The sequence below is a fragment of the Heterocephalus glaber genome, unplaced genomic scaffold (assembly GCF_053883595.1).
Source record: "Heterocephalus glaber isolate CG9 unplaced genomic scaffold, H.glaber_assembly_v1.0 deba00001610, whole genome shotgun sequence".
NCBI classification, from domain to species: domain Eukaryota; kingdom Metazoa; phylum Chordata; class Mammalia; order Rodentia; family Bathyergidae; genus Heterocephalus; species Heterocephalus glaber.
In genome coordinates this window covers 24,104,773-24,121,075 of record NW_028258381.1, presented here as the reverse complement: position 1 = coordinate 24,121,075, position 16,303 = coordinate 24,104,773, and the positions used below count along the sequence as shown (strand labels likewise).

The 16,303-nt window shown below is 56.9% G+C and overlaps 3 protein-coding genes across 7 annotated transcripts in view; 2 read left to right on the top strand and 1 right to left on the bottom strand.

Annotated features, from left to right (window-relative positions):
* Positions 1–7,994, top strand: part of Agfg2 (ArfGAP with FG repeats 2) — a 29,632-nt gene extending 21,638 nt beyond the window's left edge. For 2 of the 5 annotated variants that reach the window (XM_087196364.1, XM_087196368.1), the window contains exons 8-13: positions 3,746–3,866; positions 4,011–4,090; positions 4,261–4,347; positions 5,802–5,930; positions 6,572–6,657; positions 6,914–7,994. In XM_087196364.1, the coding sequence (XP_087052490.1) occupies positions 3,746–3,866; positions 4,011–4,090; positions 4,261–4,347; positions 5,802–5,930; positions 6,572–6,657; positions 6,914–6,973 (563 nt within the window). In that variant the 3' untranslated portion in view covers positions 6,974–7,994. The remainder of the gene's footprint in view (positions 1–3,745; positions 3,867–4,010; positions 4,091–4,260; positions 4,348–5,801; positions 5,931–6,571; positions 6,658–6,913) is intronic. The other 3 variants (XM_087196365.1, XM_087196367.1, XM_087196366.1) reach the window with 3 other exon arrangements.
* Positions 7,995–8,195: 201 nt separating this feature from the next.
* LOC101720502 (insulin receptor substrate 1-like) lies at positions 8,196–14,499 on the top strand. Its single transcript, XM_087196373.1, is given in 2 exon segments — positions 8,196–12,419; positions 12,421–14,499. Coding segments are annotated over 2 exon segments (1,161 nt in total). The 5' UTR covers positions 8,196–11,967; the 3' UTR covers positions 13,130–14,499.
* Positions 14,500–14,550: 51 nt separating this feature from the next.
* Positions 14,551–16,238, bottom strand: Sap25 (Sin3A associated protein 25). Its single transcript, XM_004840197.3, has 6 exons — positions 15,912–16,238; positions 15,593–15,693; positions 15,410–15,504; positions 15,169–15,319; positions 14,975–15,072; positions 14,551–14,898 (listed from the first exon to the last, which is right to left on the bottom strand). The coding sequence occupies exons 1-6, from the start codon at positions 16,034–16,036 to the stop codon at positions 14,623–14,625; spliced, it is 846 nt and encodes a 281-aa protein (XP_004840254.1). The 5' UTR covers positions 16,037–16,238; the 3' UTR covers positions 14,551–14,622.
* Positions 16,239–16,303: the final 65 nt, after the last annotated feature.

Here is a 16,303-nt window from a genome sequence, read left to right as displayed (position 1 = left end):
TCGCTCTCTCGCTCTCTCGCTCTCGCTCTCTCGCTCTCTCTCGCTCTCGCTCTCGCTCTTTCTCGCGCTCTCTCTCTCTCTCTGTGGGGGTACTGGGGGGTTGAACGCAGGGCATTCACACTGAGCTAAATCCCCTGTCCTTTTTAATTTCTTATTTTGAGATAGGGTCTCCTTAAGTTCCCCCAGGCTGGGCTCAAACTTTCGATCCTCCTGTCTCAGCTTTCCTACTCATTTTTGTCCTGCACCATGATCAAGAGTGTAAGAGTGTTCCATCGAGTGTGACACACAGAAGTATTGAGGGGCTGGGGTGTAGCTCAGTGACAGAATCCTTGCCTGGCATGTGCAAGGTCCTGGGTTCAAACCCCAGCACGAACCAAGGTCATATTGGGTAGGAAGTATGAAAGGAGATTTTGAGAGGCAGGTGTCTCTTTTGACAAGCCTAGTTTTATTTTTATATCTCTGAGGAGGAGTGTGGAGAGGGGAGGTTTTTGAAGTTTGCAGTTTCCCTCAGACTGCTCTAAGGCGCGCGTGCGAGCCAGCTGCGCGGAAGTAAGGCTCCCAAGTGCATGCTCGCGTGTAAAGCCCACTTAACGAGGGGCAGGGGCCACCTAGGTTAGGGTCCGCTCTGCCCCCTAGTGTCCGCAGGCAGAATAGCAGCCTGCAGCCCAGCACTCACAGCAGCCTGGAGGGGTGAAGGCCTGGTCCGCACTGTGAGAACTCCCAGAGCATGAAGAGTCTGATTCCTGGAGGAGACGAAGCTGGTTTGCTCAGAAATGCCATCTTCCCTGAAGGGTGAAGGCCTGGAGGACCAGGAGACCCAGCCCTACCTGCCTGCATCCTGTGGTGGCCGGGAGGAAGCCCTGAGTGGATGCCTTCCTGGAGAAAGCAGGGTTGGAAGGGAGGTGGTGAAGGAGGGGCAGAAGCTCGGTAAGATGAAGCTGGCCTTGAAGACCTGGCAGCAGGAGGTGCCAGGTGCTTTTTTTTTCTTTTCTTTTTGAGACTGGGTCTCGCTATATAGTTCAGGCTGGCCTTGAACTCATGCCGATCCTCCTGCCTCAGCATCCCAAGTGCTGGGATTACAGGCATGCACCACCATGCTTGTCGAGTATAGCCTTTAGAAGGGGAAGAAAGCATGGAGATTCAAATCACAGGTCTCGGTCCCTCAGGAAAACCTAAAAATTGTACTGGTAAGAAACCAGGCTGTGGGCCAGGCATGGTGGCAGACACCTGTAATCCTAGCACTTGTGAGGCTGAGGCAGGAGGAGGATTGCCCCAAGTTCAAGGCCAGCCTGGGCTATATAGTAAGACTCTGTCTCAAAAAAGAAAAGAAAAAAGAAATCAGGCTGTGGCCATGGGGGGCCAGAGAGCAACAGACTGCGGAGCCAGTCTGGCGTTGCCATTTTCTTGCCTGTCGTCACTGCTTTTCCTTCCTCTTGTCTCTCAAAAGGAAAAAAAAGGGATCTTCCCTGCCCAGTGTCCCGCCTTGTCCTTTCCCACCTCCAGCAGGGCTTTGTTCCGTCAGCTCTCCTATCTGAACCCTCACCACTACTTTCTCTGACATTTTCTCTGTTTTCTACAGATACATTTAAAGTTGCCTGTGCTGCCAGGCGTTTCCGCCCTGTCCATGCTGTCTGCCGGCTCCTGGCTCCCTTGCTCTCCAATCTTTCTGTTCTCCCTTTTTTTATACTTTTTTTTTTTTTTTGGTACCAGGGATCGAACTCGGGACCTTGCGCTTGCAAGGCAGGTGCCAGAACCACTGAGTCTGGCCTCATTTTTTATGCATTCTATAACAAAATGTACATAGTGTTCTGCACTTTGATTTTTATGTTTCTTGGTCTGCACTGTGATACAACTCCAGCCCACTTTTTATTTTGAGACAAGATCTTGCTAAGTTGTCCAGGCTGGGCTCAAACTAGTGATCCTCCTGCTTCAGCCTCCCAGAGGGCTGGGATTACAGGCATGCACCACCACACCCAGCTTTATCTTTTTACTTTAACAGTACTGTTAATGAACCTAACACCTGGCGTTGAGCATGCACTCTACTGCTAAGCTCAGCTTCCAGCCCTCTTTGTTCTCTTTTATAAGCACATAAATACTCCATCGTATATATATGTCATTATTCATCTAATCATCTCCCTGTAGACTATTTTGTATGTTTCCAGCCTTTTACTGCTAATTAGTGTGGCAGTTAATCCTACATGTTTTGCACATGTGCAAATTATGTCTGTAAAATTTGTTCCATTGGGAACACAGTTGATAAGGAAATAAAAGTACAGGGTGGGGGGCCAGTGATTTAGCTCAGTGGCACCTCACGTGCATTGAAAGCACAAGGTCCTGAGTTTGATCCCCAGTATGGGAAAAAAAGAGAGAGAAATAAAAGCACAGCACTACAAACATGTCAGGTACTGTGAAGGACAAGAGCAGAGTGCTACAAGACAAAATCCAGGATCAAATTCACCCTGGTGGCCAGGGCAAGCCCCTCTGAAGACAGGCTTGTGCTAAACATGGTGGAGACCAGGAGTTAGTGGCCAGGGACTCTTGTTGAAGGCCGAAGCTGGAGGCTGGACCTGCCAGGGAAGAACTTGGTCACTGGGTTTCCATCTGAAACACCCACCATGTGGTTCCTTTGAGACCTTCCGCTGCACCTCTGACCCTGGAAGTAGTTGTGTCACGCTTGAGGTTTCAGAATCCTCTCCAATACCTCAGAAGGTCTTTACAGCCACCCTGCAAGAGGACAGGATGAAAAAATGGACTCAGCGGGCTGGGGAGCAGCCCAGTGATAGAGGACCAGCATGCACGCGGCCCTGGGTTCCATCTCTTGTACAGCAGAAGTGGTCAGGGGAAGAGGATGGTTTTCCAGAGTCACATCAAGTAGAAGAGCTGCTACGAGAATCCAGTTCTTCTGACTCCTTGTCAGATACCCCTGTCATAAACCGATCGAGCACCATTATGTTGCGGATACTAGGCAAAGTTGGCTTGGCTTTAGTAGGAATGAGTCTTCCAGCCTCTCTGCATCTGTGGTCTCAGTTTACCTTCACAGCAGCCCCAAGTGGTTGTCAGGATCCCAAAGTGCAGATGAGTTGGACACACAGTTAAAGAGGGTTTTCTGGAATGATGGACTCCGCCCCTGAATGCATCATGCAATGATATTGCTTGGGATTTCCTCTCTCCTCCAGCAGACTTGTAACACTTCCATACAGGCCCGGCCCTCTGTGCTTTGCTTATTGGACGTGACGACAGAAGAGACCCTCGTAGTTGCCTGGCCCTGGGAGCAATGTGCCCAAGCACGGGGCGTCAATCAAGGTGGCTTCCCAAGAGGAAGGGGCTTGAGTGTGCTAATGGCTGGGGGCTTCTGCACACTCCCTGTGTGTGTCTCTTGAGTGTGCTTCAGATCTGCTGTCCTTCACAGCTCCTCTGCCTGCCCCTTTGTGTGACATGTCAGTAAAGACAGACTGTTCCATCTGGGACATGTAAGCCAAACTAGAGCAGGAGGGAGGATAGCCTGACTCAAGGAGGAACTTTCTCTCCAAGTGGCAGCTTGAAGCACTGGGGAGCTCGGGGCGGCCTAAGCTGTCACCTTGCCCGGAACTCACTGTGGGGAGCATTGCCAATTCGGCACATTCTGAGCAGCCAAGAGGGCTTCCTCCTCGCCATCGCCCCACTCCACCACGCCCACTTCCACCTCCTGCCCTTTTCTCCCTGTCTCACCCCAGCCCTTCCTGTTTTATCTCTCATGGTGGCCCAGGAAGCAGCCAGGTGACTCCGTTTGGTGCTGCTCCACTTGCAGCTGCCAGTCAGCCCAGCAGCCTCACAGATGTGGGCAGCCTCTTGGGACCCGGGGTGTCAGCTGGAGGTGCCCCTGGCAGGTGGGTCTAGGCATGGGGAGGGACACCCCTCAGGGCTGGCCCTGCTTGCCTCCCTCTCAGTCCCCCTCCTGCCCTGAGAACACAATGGCCCTGTGTCCCGTGGCCTTGAAGATGAGCACCCCAACTTCTCTCTGCTTCCTGCAGCATCTTCGGGATGGCCGGCCAGGTCCCCGTGCTCCAGTCTGCCACGCCTGGTGGCGGCAGCACAGGACTTACCTTTGGAGGTGAGTCCTGCCTGCCTTGGGTGACCAGACGCATCCAGTGGCAGGGAGAGAGTGGAGACGGCGCAGGGAGAGGGTGGGAGGGCAGGTCAAGCTTCAGAGGAATATGCAGTCATCACAAGTTGAGCGAGTGAAAGAAAGTAACTCTCCCCCTCTTCCCATTCTACCCCAAGCAGCCTTCACCAATCCTTTCGCCAGCCCTGCAGCCCAGCCCCGGCTACCTTCCACCAACCCGTTCCACCCCAATGGTCTGGCCCCAGGTAAGTTGCCTACATTGTCCCCTGCCTTCCCCCCTTCTTTGACAGGGTCTTTCCTGTAGCTCGGACTGGCCTCAAACTCACGTGATCCTCCCACCTCAGCTTCTTGAGTGCTAGGATCACGGGCATGTGCCACCATGTCCAGTTCCCCTGAAGCTCTCCCTCCCACCCCTACCCCTCATTTCTCACTGTTGGAGGAGCAGCTAGAAGCCCCACTGCTGCCCCAGCCACTGTTCACCCGCCTAGGCCAGACCTATTTTCACCCAGGCCACCACAGGAAGGTAAAAGCAAAAGCACCCAAGTCACACAATCAGACTTTTAGGGTTAGGGAAAAAACTAAGAGCATACCTGTTGTAATCCCAGGTGCTAGGGAAGCTGAGGCAGAAGGATTTTAAGTTTGAGCCCTACCTGGGGCACTTAAAGGGACTCTGTCTCAAAATAAAAATGGCTGGCATATTGGTCAGCTTTCCCTTTGTTGGGACCAAATAACTGACAACCAGAACTTAAAGGAGAAGAGGTTCATTTGACTCACGGTTTCAGAGGATTCAGTCCATGTTTAGCTGGCTCCAGGGCAGAAATGGCATTGTGGAAGGACCTGACAAAGGAAGGCTCCTCAACCCAGGGTAGCCAGGAAGCAAAGAGGGCAGGAAGAGCCAGAGAAGAAGAGTCATCTTCCAAAGTGACCAGCCTCCTCCAGCCAGGCCCTGCCTCCTCAGCACATAGAGCTCTGACTCAGCATGGATGTGCACACTGATGATAGAGCGCCCCGTGATCCAGTCACCTTCCAAACCTCCTCCTCTGACCAAGAGAACCTGGGGGATGTTTTAGATTCAAACCATAGCAGCTAGGCTGTAGTTCATGGTAGAGCACTTGCCTAGCACATACAGCTCCTGGGTTCTATCCCCAGCCCTGCAGAAACAAAACAAAAGCCCGGGTCTGAGTATTTTCATGTGACCGATAGGGGCAGTAAGTCTCTTGGCTCCAGCCTGTCTGTGTCCCTAAGCTTCTGGGAGATCACTGTGAGATCACAGACCTGTCCTTGTCACTCTGGCCCTCTGCAGCCTCTGCTTCTGTGTCCTCAGACTCCTGCTCCTACCCTTCTGGGTGCCTGCAGTCCCGAGGGCAAGGAGAGAGGCTTGCACAGGCTCCTGGAGCTCTTTATCCTGTGAGACACGTACCATACCCATTTCAGAGACTAGAGCTGGGGCTGAGGGATAAAAATGCCCTCTTGTATGCAGTTTTCCTAGGGGCAAACACCTCCCCAGGTGCCCGTGTTCATCCTGACCACTGCCCTCTGTGCTCTGGGCAGGACAGGAGACTTGGCAGGTTCAGGAGGAGAAGAAGAGTCCCTTGCTCACTCAGGGCCCTTCTGCTGGGGCCCTCTCCGGAGGGAGGGACGTGGGGAGACCATTCCCAGGCCTCCGGGGAGTTGGCCTCAGCCTCGTCTCACGCCGCAGGGCCTGGGTTTGGGATGAGCAGTGCCGGGCCTGGCTTTGCCCAGCCAGTGCCACCCTCTGGGGCCTTTGCCAGCACCTTCACCTCTCCACTGTTCCCACCGCAGACCTCGCTGACTCCGCAGCGGAATGGTAAGGGTTTCAGACGCACCTTCTCTGGTGGCTGTTCCCCTCTCAGTGTTATAGGAAACTGGCTCCAGGACCAGGAGGGCTCAAGTCCCTTATGTAAAATGGCATGGTATTTGCACAGGACCTAGGCACATCTTCCTGTCTTCTTTAAACCAATATAAATGCTAAATAGCTGTTACACTGTATTGTCAAGGGATGGATGACAAGGAACGAAGGTCCATGCATGTTCAGTACAAGCCCAGGAGAAAGGCTACTTTCTACTTTTTTTTTTTTTTTTTGGTACCAGGGATCGAACTCAGGTCCTTGCACTTGCAAGGCAGGCGGCAGAACCACTGAGCTAAATCCCCAGCCCAAGAAGGGCTACTTTCAATCAGCAGTTGGTTGATGCTGAACCTACAGATTGAAAGGGCCACTGCTGGTGCTGTGCCCAGCACACCTCTGAGCTAGTTCCACTTCTGAGCAGTAGGGGGAGCCAGGGAGCAGTGGACCTGCCTGTGTGGTCCAGCTAGCTACTCTACCTTTAGGACAGAATTCCCAAGGAGTCCCTCTGGCCGTCGCTGCAGCAAGTGCCTCCGATCCAGGAGGAGCCATGGAAGGCAGCATGGGCTGGTCATATCAACTCATGCACTGCTTTTGCTTCCCAGGCTCTTCCTTTGGGGACTTGGGATCCACCAGGCTGGTGCAAAGGCCACTCAGCCAGCCAGCTGGGATCTCTACCAACCCCTTCATGGTGAGTGCCCGGTGTGGTGCTGGGGACAGAATCCTCCCAGGAGAGGGTGACATAGGGTGGGACTCAGGCCAAACCAGGGACAGTTGTCTCAGTTCGGGTCTGGCCCTGCTGTTGCCCACACTGCACCCCATGTGCTCTCCCCTCCCTCCACACAGCGGCTCGGCTCTGGGGGGAGAAGGGAATCCTGAAGTGCATTCTTCTATGGCCTCCAGCTGTTCTCCCCTAATCGAGTAACTTTATGTTGTTTTCTTTCCAGACTGGATCCTCACCAAGCCCATTTGCCTCCAAATCTCCAACTACCAACCCGTTCTTGTAGCCCTGTGCCCTGATGGGGCCTCGTCCCCATTTTCTGGGACCCCATAGTGCCTTGGGCATTTCCGTGGGTCTGAGACCAGAATGAGCCTGGTTACAAGCAGGGGTCCCAAGGATGGTGGAGGTGCTCATGCTTTGCTGGGGGCTTCCAGACGACTCAGAGCCTTGGGTCAGCAGCCCAGGGGCTTCCTCCCTTCTCCAGCCCCCCCACCCAAGGGGCCCTGGGAGGCGGGCAGGTAGGGCTAGCCCGCAGAACCGATGGCAGTATATTTTTCAAATTACCACTTATGCAGACAACCCTCCTCTCCTGCCCTCGGCACACACAGCGGTGCCCTCACTTCCAGACCCTCTGGGGGCAGAGGAAGGTGTCCCCTCCCAGCTTTCGAACACTGTGCTCCTCCCGGACAGGCACAGCAGGGAGAGGCGGGTAAAGATGAGGAGTGTGGCCTGGGGTGGTAACCAGAGAGCCCTGGGACTGAAAAGGCCTGGGTTTCCCCCTAGGTCCCACCTGCTTTTCTCCACCTCCATTGTTCTACTCCCCCAGCACCTCCATTGTGGCACTGGGTTACATAGTTTTATCTGCATATATACACATGCCTGACTCCTGTCGAGCACTTTAGTTACCTGTCAGTGTCATGTTTGGATACCAGTGTTTTATATTTATACATAGAGAGAATTTTCTAATATAGCCTATCATAGAAAAAAAATATATATATATATGCACATACGTACATATACATGCGCCCACCCCCAGCCCTTCTCCCTTGCCCTGTAACCGGAATGGGGTGAACCCCATCTGTGCCTGGACCATCAAAGCCAGAGCCCAGGAGATGGGGAGGCAGCCATGTGTCTTGACCACCCCAGAGCCAGGGCTTTCCAGGGAAAGGCTTTGTGCAATTGGCTGGGGATTCTTTTTCTTTTTCATTTTTTTTTTTCCCCCATGGGCCTCCCTCCCTGCTCTCCAATCTGTGCACCAAAGCTTGTTTGCAGGCAAAGTTGGGAAAGAACTGCATTTGAAAGAAAAAGTGGCTCTTGTGGTGTTGCTTTGGGCCAGTCTGAGAGACCAAGGGTCAGTCAACATGGCTGAGCCTGGATATGGCACTGCCCATCTAGACTGCCTGGGCTGATGGCCCGGGACCTGCTCGCCACTGGACAGAGCCAGTCCCCATCAGAACTGGAGTGCGTATCCGAACAGGGACCCCTCAGGGATTCGGCTTCCAGAGATATAGGAAGGGGGGCGATTCTCACCAGGGTTGGGCAGAAGGGGCAAGTGCTAGGTGCCAAGGAGATAGGAGTGGACCCCAGGGGTAAACCAGCCTCCCCCAGACATCCACCAGAGGCTGTTGTGTCAACAGCCAGGTGTCTAGGCTGCTTGGTGACAAAGCCAGAGGAGTTGGGGAAATACTTGCTGTTTAGCCCCAGGCTGGGAGAGATCCCTCCCCTACCACCATGGCTCAGGAACTCCAGGCTCTTTAGCTGCTCATTCTTGGGATTTCTCTGGGTCTTCCACAGCAAACAGGGATTGGGTCCATCCACTGATGTGCCTTGCAGAGTTTTCTGGAAAGACCTCTTCTCTGGCTTCCCACTTGCCCAGCTTCTCCCCACCTCCCTTCTCCCAGGGACCAGGTAGACCTGTCTTTTGCTCCCTGGATTTTCCGTGTTCTCTAGTTACTGCTCTGTCCTTTTTTTTTTTTAATTTATCTTTGAGGCAGGATCTCCCTATGTAGTTCAGACTGGCTTTAACTTGTAGCAATCCTCCTGCCTCAGCCCCCCAAGTGCTGGGATTACAGGCATGCACCCCCATGCCTGGGTGTCCTCCGTATTTCTATTTTCCATTCTGCTCAGAGCCAGGCAGGAAGAGAAGCCAAAGTCTAGGGTTTATTTTTCCCTGGCTCCTCTCACCTTTTCCTAACTCCCTGCTTGAGGACCGGGAGCTGAAAGGCCTTTCGTCATATTTCAGTCACACCCGTGCTGTCTCCCAGGGATTCTTTACTGGCTGCTTGCTGCCTGGGCTCACGATCTGCCTCCCTTCCAGTCCCTCTGTCTGATGTGGACTCCATCGGGGGTTGAATGTCCAGCCAGCAAAGTTGTGCTGGGGGTTAGCCTCAGGCCAGGGCAGAAATATCAAGAGTTCTGTGTGCCCAGGCTGAGAGCAGGACTGCAACTGCCTTCCTTGCCATAGGCAGACTCAGCCCCACTCCATCGAGCCTCCTCTCCAGGTCAGTGGCAAAGGATGGAAAAAGTTCCAGCCTGATAGGAAATGTCCAGCTGACGAGGCTGTATCCCTTCCTGTGCAGTCTGATTGGGCACGCGTACTTGCAGACACACACCACGAGGCCAGAGTGACTCACCCTGATACCTCGAGTCGAGCCAAGTTCTCCCCTCGACACATGCCCCTGGCCAACGCTGTGACTGCTCTGGAGAGCACAGGGCTGAATGTATGGCTTTGTCCTTACGTCTCCACAGAGAAACAAGGCCTCACATAGCAGAGCACAGTCTCCCAGGGGAATGGTCCCCTGGTCACAAGATTCTTCCAAAGGGACGTGGAATGTGGTGCCCTACACCCCGTTGAGGGTGGGGGGCGGTTTACAAATGTGGCACCTCAGGGCGGGAGGGGCACTCCTCTAAGAGGTGAGGTTCTGCACTTCCTGCCTCTGGGGAGCAACTCCAGTTACCAAGGCTACAAGAGGATAAATCTTGTCTGGGTAAAGCCAAGGGCATTCTTGTTGCTATGGCAACTGCTGTAAGCCAGTTGGACTCCAGGCTTTTCCTGGTACCTGGCAGGCCAAGTCACCTGGCACTGATTACCCTCACCCCCACCCACCACCACTGCTTGTCCACACCCCAGGCACATGGACTGCTGCTGATGCCTACTTTCATCTTCACCTAGCACCTCAGGGCTCAATGACATGGGGTGTTGCAGAGCTGTCTGTGACAGCAGCCAGGATTTCACAAGAACACGTGTTGCAAGATTAGTGGGTTGAGGGAGGCAGGAAGGAGCTCTGAAGAGACCCTCCTTGAGCTGCTGAAATCAAGCCTTGGGGCTAAGGCTCCAGGCCAGGAGTGGGGAGCACATATGGGCCCTGCACATGTTCTGCTATCTGAGGTGGCAGCAAGGCTGGGAAGGGAAGGGCGTGCAGACACCTTTTATGACCCTGCTACCATACACGTGGTGTCCGCCTCAGACCCTCCGGCCACGCTGGGGCCTATGGCCTTGAATGTAGTCCTGTTTTGGTGGCTGTTTCAGGATCCGTGGCAAACCTGCTTCTCCCCGGCCAGCAACCACCTCTGGGCAACTGCCCTTACACCCCGAGCTTGGGGGGTATGCTTCTGGCTGTCCAGAAGGCACATGGAGCAAGCCCTGGGCACCAGGCCAGACACATCCTTGTGATGCTAGCCGGTGGCCTAAAGCTGGCTCTCAGCATGGCCTTTGAAAAGGTGTTCAAGAGCCAGGTGTGATAACCTCTAGAAACCCAGCACTCTGGGAGGCTGAGGCAGAAGGGTCACAAGCTCAATCCCAGCATGGACAACTTAGTGACCTAGTGAGACCTTGTCTCAAAAAAGGGCTAGGATGTAGCTCAGTACAAAGACCCTGGATTCAATCCCCAGTACCACCCTAACCACAAAAGGAAGGAAAGAAGAAAAAAGGGCCGGGGATTTAGCTCAGTGGTTCTGCCGCCTGCTTTGCAAGCACAAGGTCCGAAGTTCGATCCCTGGTCCAAAAAAAAAGAAGAAAAGATGTCCAAGGATCCCAGCTCCCCGCACACAGCACGCCAGCTAGGCCAGGATTCCAGGTCACAAACTGGCCCCTTCCTCAGGAAGTCCTGCCCTCCCCTGCCCAGGCTGTCCTTGGACTACCGTAAGAAAAGGAACCATTGGCCGGGGATTTAGCTCAGTGGTTCTGGCGCCTGTCTCCCAAGCGTGAGGACCCGAATTGGATCCCCAGGACCAAAAAAAAAAAAAAAAAAAAAATTAACCAGGCTCCTCCTGTTGGGTCAGAGCGGTCACCTGCAGAAAGAAGCCCCTCCCCAACACCCTCTTCCACAGGGCCACAGCTCAGCATCTTCTCCAGACCCTCAGCTTCCTGCCCCCACCCCCAGGATCTTGCTTGCCAAGGGGATGAGATCACGAGGTCTGCTGAGGTCCTCTAAGGCCCCACCTTGTGTCAGCTGGGGTGTGTCTGGTAGTAGGCACTGGACAGCTTCACTTCACCACACACAACTGTGCGGTGGTCCTGGGGTCACAGCTGAGGTGCAGCAGGGCGTGGTGGCACACACCTGTGATCCCAGCACTCAGGGCTGAGGTGGGAGGGCTACCACAAGTTCGAGGCCTGCCTGGGCTACATAGTTCAAGCCAGCCTGAACTAGGTAGCCAGATCCTGTCCCCTGCGCCGCCGCCCCCCCCCCCCCCCGCCCAAGTCTCAATCCCCAGCCCCACCCAAACCTCTCTGGGTGCAAGAAGCGGAAGAAACCTCCAGGAAGTCAGCCCCTTTGACGGGTCGGGGCTGGCGTTACGGGGCAGCGGTGGGGTGAGGAGGGGCAGCGTGACGGAGGTGTCCCTGAGAGGTAGTCCCGTCTTCCGCCACCTGCTGTAAGGGACAATCGCCAATCACCAGTGCCACCTCTGTGGACTCCGTTGCAATCAATCGGCCCGGCCTTGCACTTGCACGGTCTGTGGTGAACTAGGCCCTCTTCCGACGCCCGGTCCGCTGATTGGCGGAGACGGCCACACACCCCGCCCCTGCGAAGACTGGGTTCCCAGGGAAGCGGGGCGCCTGGCCTAGGCTGGACTCAAACTCTGGCGCCCGAGTTTTGCTGGTTAACCTCGCGGGGGTGGGGATTGAGCATGATCATTGGAGGGATGAGGGAGGAGACACGGCCGGGTCGGCCTAGGAGTCCTAGGAGCCCTGGTGTCACAGGACACAGGCTGTGCGCAACCCCCCCCTCCCCTTGCCCCAAACTTCAAGTCGGGAGGCGGGCACAGACGCCAGCCACCTAGATGGTCACGATCTGCGGGTTGCTGCACCCCTCCGTGGCCTGCCACCTCAAAGGCCATCTCTGCTGGCCCTTCCCCGCGGCTCGAGGAGGGAGACCCTGCCGAATCTGCCTCTCTGTGACCGAGATGAAACTCGCAGGCGGCGACCCCGCGGCCACCCCGAAGTCTGACTGGGCTGAAGAGCCCGTAGTGCCGCCGCTGCCCTGGCCCTGCCCGGCCGACGTGCGTCTCTGAGGCCACCTGCGGAAACACAAGTCCCAGCACCGGCGCTTCTTCGTGCTGTGCGGCGACGTGCTGCGCCTCGAGTGCTACAAGAGTTTCGAGTTCCGCACCAGCTCAGCGTTGCCCAGGCGCCGCGTGAGCCTGGCGGGCGCGTGCACCATCTGCAAGCGCGCGGACGCACGCCAGCGCCACCAGATCCGTTCCCGCGACGGCAGCCTGGGCGTGATGGCGGCCAGAGGCGGAGCAGCAGGCGTGGTACAGCGCCCTGGGGGAGGGCCGCGCCTCTGCCGCCAGGAAGCCAAGCGGAGCGCAGGGGAGGGGCGTCACAGGCCTGCCCCTCTCCCAGGTCCCCAACGATTCATACTTTAAGCGTTTGCACGTGTGCAGCTCCCGAGGCACGGTGGCTGCAGCCTCTGGCCCTGGAGCCCCCAGTGACCCAGCTCGTCTCCAGGTCCCAGCGCCCACGCCCACGAGGAGCCCGAGGCCTAGATTATCTTTCTGTGCCAGGATGTGTGGCCCCGTGACGCTGCGGCCCAAGGGCCTGGGGCAGACCCGAGGCCTGGGCAGCAGCGGCGGGTACCGTCTGTGGCTGTGCCTGCTGCAGGAGCCTGGGAGCGGGGGTTGGGGAACACCTGGCCGTCGCCAACCGCCCCACACCTGTCCCTGCTTAGCGTGCGCCGTTGCAGCCAGGAGGACTGTCTTCTTCCCTGAGCTTGGCCGCTCGGCGCCCACGAGGCCCAGGGAGCTGTGTCTGCAGGCACCCGGCACCATTGGGGCCCAAAGAATCCATGAGACTATCCTGGCCGCCATGAAGAGACTCGGGAACAGTGGTGCCTGTGGCCTGGCTGAGCCACTGCTCGGGGATCCTGCGATGAGTCCCTCTAGATCCCCTATCCCCAAATCTTATGGCACCTGGCCTCCGTGGCCTAACCAGGAGACTTAGGGAAGAGCATGGAGCAAGTAACCCTCAAGACCTTAGCAAGGCTGAGGGCAGCCGCTTCGTACCCCAGAGGCTTGGATCAGGGTAGGGGCTACATCCCCATGGGTGCCAGGAGTGACTAGGAACACATGGCGGGTGGCGGGGCCTGTGATGAATGCTTGGCGATGATGCCCCAGGCCTTGTCAAGCCAGCCATACCAGGATTGAAGGGGACCACTGAATACGTGCCCATGAGGAGCTTTCCACCAGGGCACATTCCCAGAGAGCCCGAGGTCAGGCTGCCTGGACCTCGGCTCTCAGGGGACAGCTGGGGCCCTGCAGGGGCTGAGCTGGCTGGGGACTACGTGTGCATCCAGTTCTCAGCCAGAGTGGGTGAGAATGGGCACTGCTAGGCCACAGCCGGGAAACAGCAGCCTCAACTATGTTGACCTGGACCTTGTCCTTCCTCTGTAGGTGGAGGCCAAGCACCTGGGACCCGACTCTCACACAGCTACACCCACATTAAGTTCTAGACCCTTCTGAAGGTTACCCCTCCCCGTGCCTTCTCATTCCTCCTACTGTGGCTGAGGGTCTCCAACGCTCAGATGCCATCGCCCACATGCAAAGGCACTGTGCTAGCCTGGGCCTGCTCTGTCCCTTCCAGCTGTGGCATCCAAGAAATCCTCCAGAGGAGGTGCCCCTACAAGTTGGATTTATTTATTTTGCAGTACTGGGGATTGAACCCAGGGACCCTGCACCAAGCCCTTTTTATCTTGAGATAGGGTCTCACTAAGTTCCCCAGGCTGGGCTTGAATTTTGGGATCCTTCTGCCTCAGCCACCCTGAGTGCAGGGACTGCAGGCATGCACCACCAAGCCCAGCTAAGAAGTTGGATTCTTTTAAGGGAGAGAATTATAGAACCCCTCATACTTCCTGTCCCCCTCAAAGGTTCAACTATGCTTTCTCAGCCGAAGCCCTGATCCTGTTTCCCTGCAGTGTTCCTACAGAATCAGTCTCAGGCCGGCTGTCTCCTGGTTTGGACCAGCTGGGTCCCCACACACCCGCAGCGACTTTGTGTGTCTCCTCTGAGTCAAAGAACTACCCAGCCAGCTACACCCAGCCCCAGGGCTGAATTCAGAGCCCCCAGTACAAGAGGTGTGGGGGTACTGGGGATCTCACCACTAGTGCCCTCTGAAAGAGATGTGCCCCCTCTTCAATGTGCTCCTCCCAGTGCCACTCAGGGGCCCACACAACCCTCTCTTCTCCCAGCCGGGCTTCCTAAAGGCTCAGCTCAAGCCCAGGACTGTGGACCACCGCCCATGCATTAAAGGTGCCCTGCTTTATGGCCTTCTCAGGTCAGTGGAGTCCCTGCCCCACAGTAGGGGGTGACCAGTGAGTGACAAGAATTTCCCTGCCTCCCTGCTACACTGTCACCTGACACAGGGAGTCTTTGCAAACCAAAAGTTTTATTATCAACAGAACAGGGCAAGGACAGGAGGGGTAATCTGCCCCAGGGGTGCTATGGACAGTGGGTGTCTGAGGGCCTGGGCAGAGATGGATCAGTGCTTCCAGAAGAGCTCTGGTGGTCAGAGATGGGCTCCAAGGGGCCAGCAGGGCTCGGGGGAGCTCCTGAGGAGCCGGGTCTGGGCTCCCCCTGGCTCATCTGCAGCAGGCTGGTGATGGCGATCAGCTCAGGCCCACTGAGCTGGGCCATGCAGCAACCCCTGGGCTGGGAGGGGTAGACTGAGGGGGACATGATGGGTGGTGGGAGCTGCAGCTTCATCGAGCCCAGGGCCTGAGGAGAGGAGAAGTGTTTCCTCCCAGGCACCCCACACGCAAGCCCAGAGGTACCAAAAGGCAGTCACTCTTACCTGCTGAGGGGCCTCAGACAGGTACAGGGGAACATGCTGCCCAGGGGGTAGCAGAGGATCCAAGAAAAAGACATCTTCAGAGCACATCACTGGGAACCCTGTGAGAGGAGGGAGCTGCGAGCGTGGCAGCCTGGGGACTCCCACCCGTGTCCCAGGGACGTGTGTGCATCACACTCCTGAGCAGAGAGAGGTACCTGCATCCCTGGGTGCCTGCTGTCCATTCTGACACCCTAGGCTGGGGGCCTGGTGCCTGCGGCCCCTGCCCCAGGCCTCGTACATGGGCCAGAAAGAGGGATGACACAGCGTCCGGCCTGAGAAGGAGGCACCTGGCCCGCAGCTGGGTGTCTGCGGAGGGCAGGAGAGGTCACTGAGCTTCAGTGCCTTCCTGAGACATCCTGGCCACCCCGAGTCAGAGCCAAGGTCCTCAAAGCTCACCCACACCGGCTGAGGTCTTGCTTTAGCACCGAAGTTGGGGTCCCAGGGTGAGAACAGAGTCATCCCTGAGGAAGGCACCTGGGGAGAAAGCGGGACTGGGGGGGGGGGGCACCCGAGCAGATTAGGACAGGCTCAGAGGCAGTGGGGGATCTCAGGGGCAAAGGCAGCAAGGCTCAGGCCTACCTGGGATTCGTGGGGACCCCTCAGGAGCCAGGCCAGGCGGGTAGCGGGGCAGCAGCTGTCGCCTCCGGGGCCCCGCAGGCCTCAGGGCTGTGGGCTGCAGGCTGGGGAAGGGAATGACACCTCCACTCAGGGCCTCCCCACTCACCGTCCCCTTTCAAATACTCCTCTAACCTTGGTGGCAGGGCCAGGGTGCCTGGCCCCGAGGACAATGAAATTTCCATTCTTCTTAAATCTTACAGAAAGAGCCGCGCAAAGGCCTCAGGGGCCCCCAGCCCGATGGCCGATGGTCGATGGCCGAGTGGCCCAGCCAGGCCCTTACCTGTCCTGCGGGGGTTTTCCTGGCCCCCTCAGGGCTTCTTCTCTGGAGCTGCAGGCCTCTCCCTGGTCACTGCCCGCCAGCTCCGGCGCTGCCTCCTTGCCCGTGCCCGCTGGCCAGGGTAACATACTGCGTTCAACGCCCGCAGGAGGCAGCCGACCACACTGCTGCGCCCTGCGCCCGCCAGCCACCCACCCACCCACCCGGTCCCACTCCGCTCCCTCCGGACACGAGATCTCGCCTGACGCTCAGACCAGCTCGCCTCCCCGACGCCTCGCGGCGACGCCGTGCCCGGCGCGTCTCCTCGCCACGTGGCGGGCTCGCTCCCGCTGGGCCCCGCGGGCGCCCCCTGGTGGCGGGGCCCTGTGAGCCGGCCGCGCGCACCCAGGAGGGCA

What these genes read in the sequence shown, in the direction of transcription:
- Sap25 (XM_004840197.3), bottom strand. Translation starts at nt 16,036, where the DNA reads ATGTTACCCTGGCCAGCGGGCACGGGCAAGGAGGCAGCGCCGGAGCTG. An exon ending in CAAGACCTCAGCCGGTGTGG is followed by an intron (nt 15,320 to 15,409) that starts GTGAGCTTTGAG and finishes TGCCCTCCGCAG; the next exon opens with ACACCCAGCTGCGGGCCAGG. An exon ending in GCAGGCACCCAGGGATGCAG is followed by an intron (nt 15,073 to 15,168) that starts GTACCTCTCTCT and finishes CTCCTCTCACAG; the next exon opens with GGTTCCCAGTGATGTGCTCT.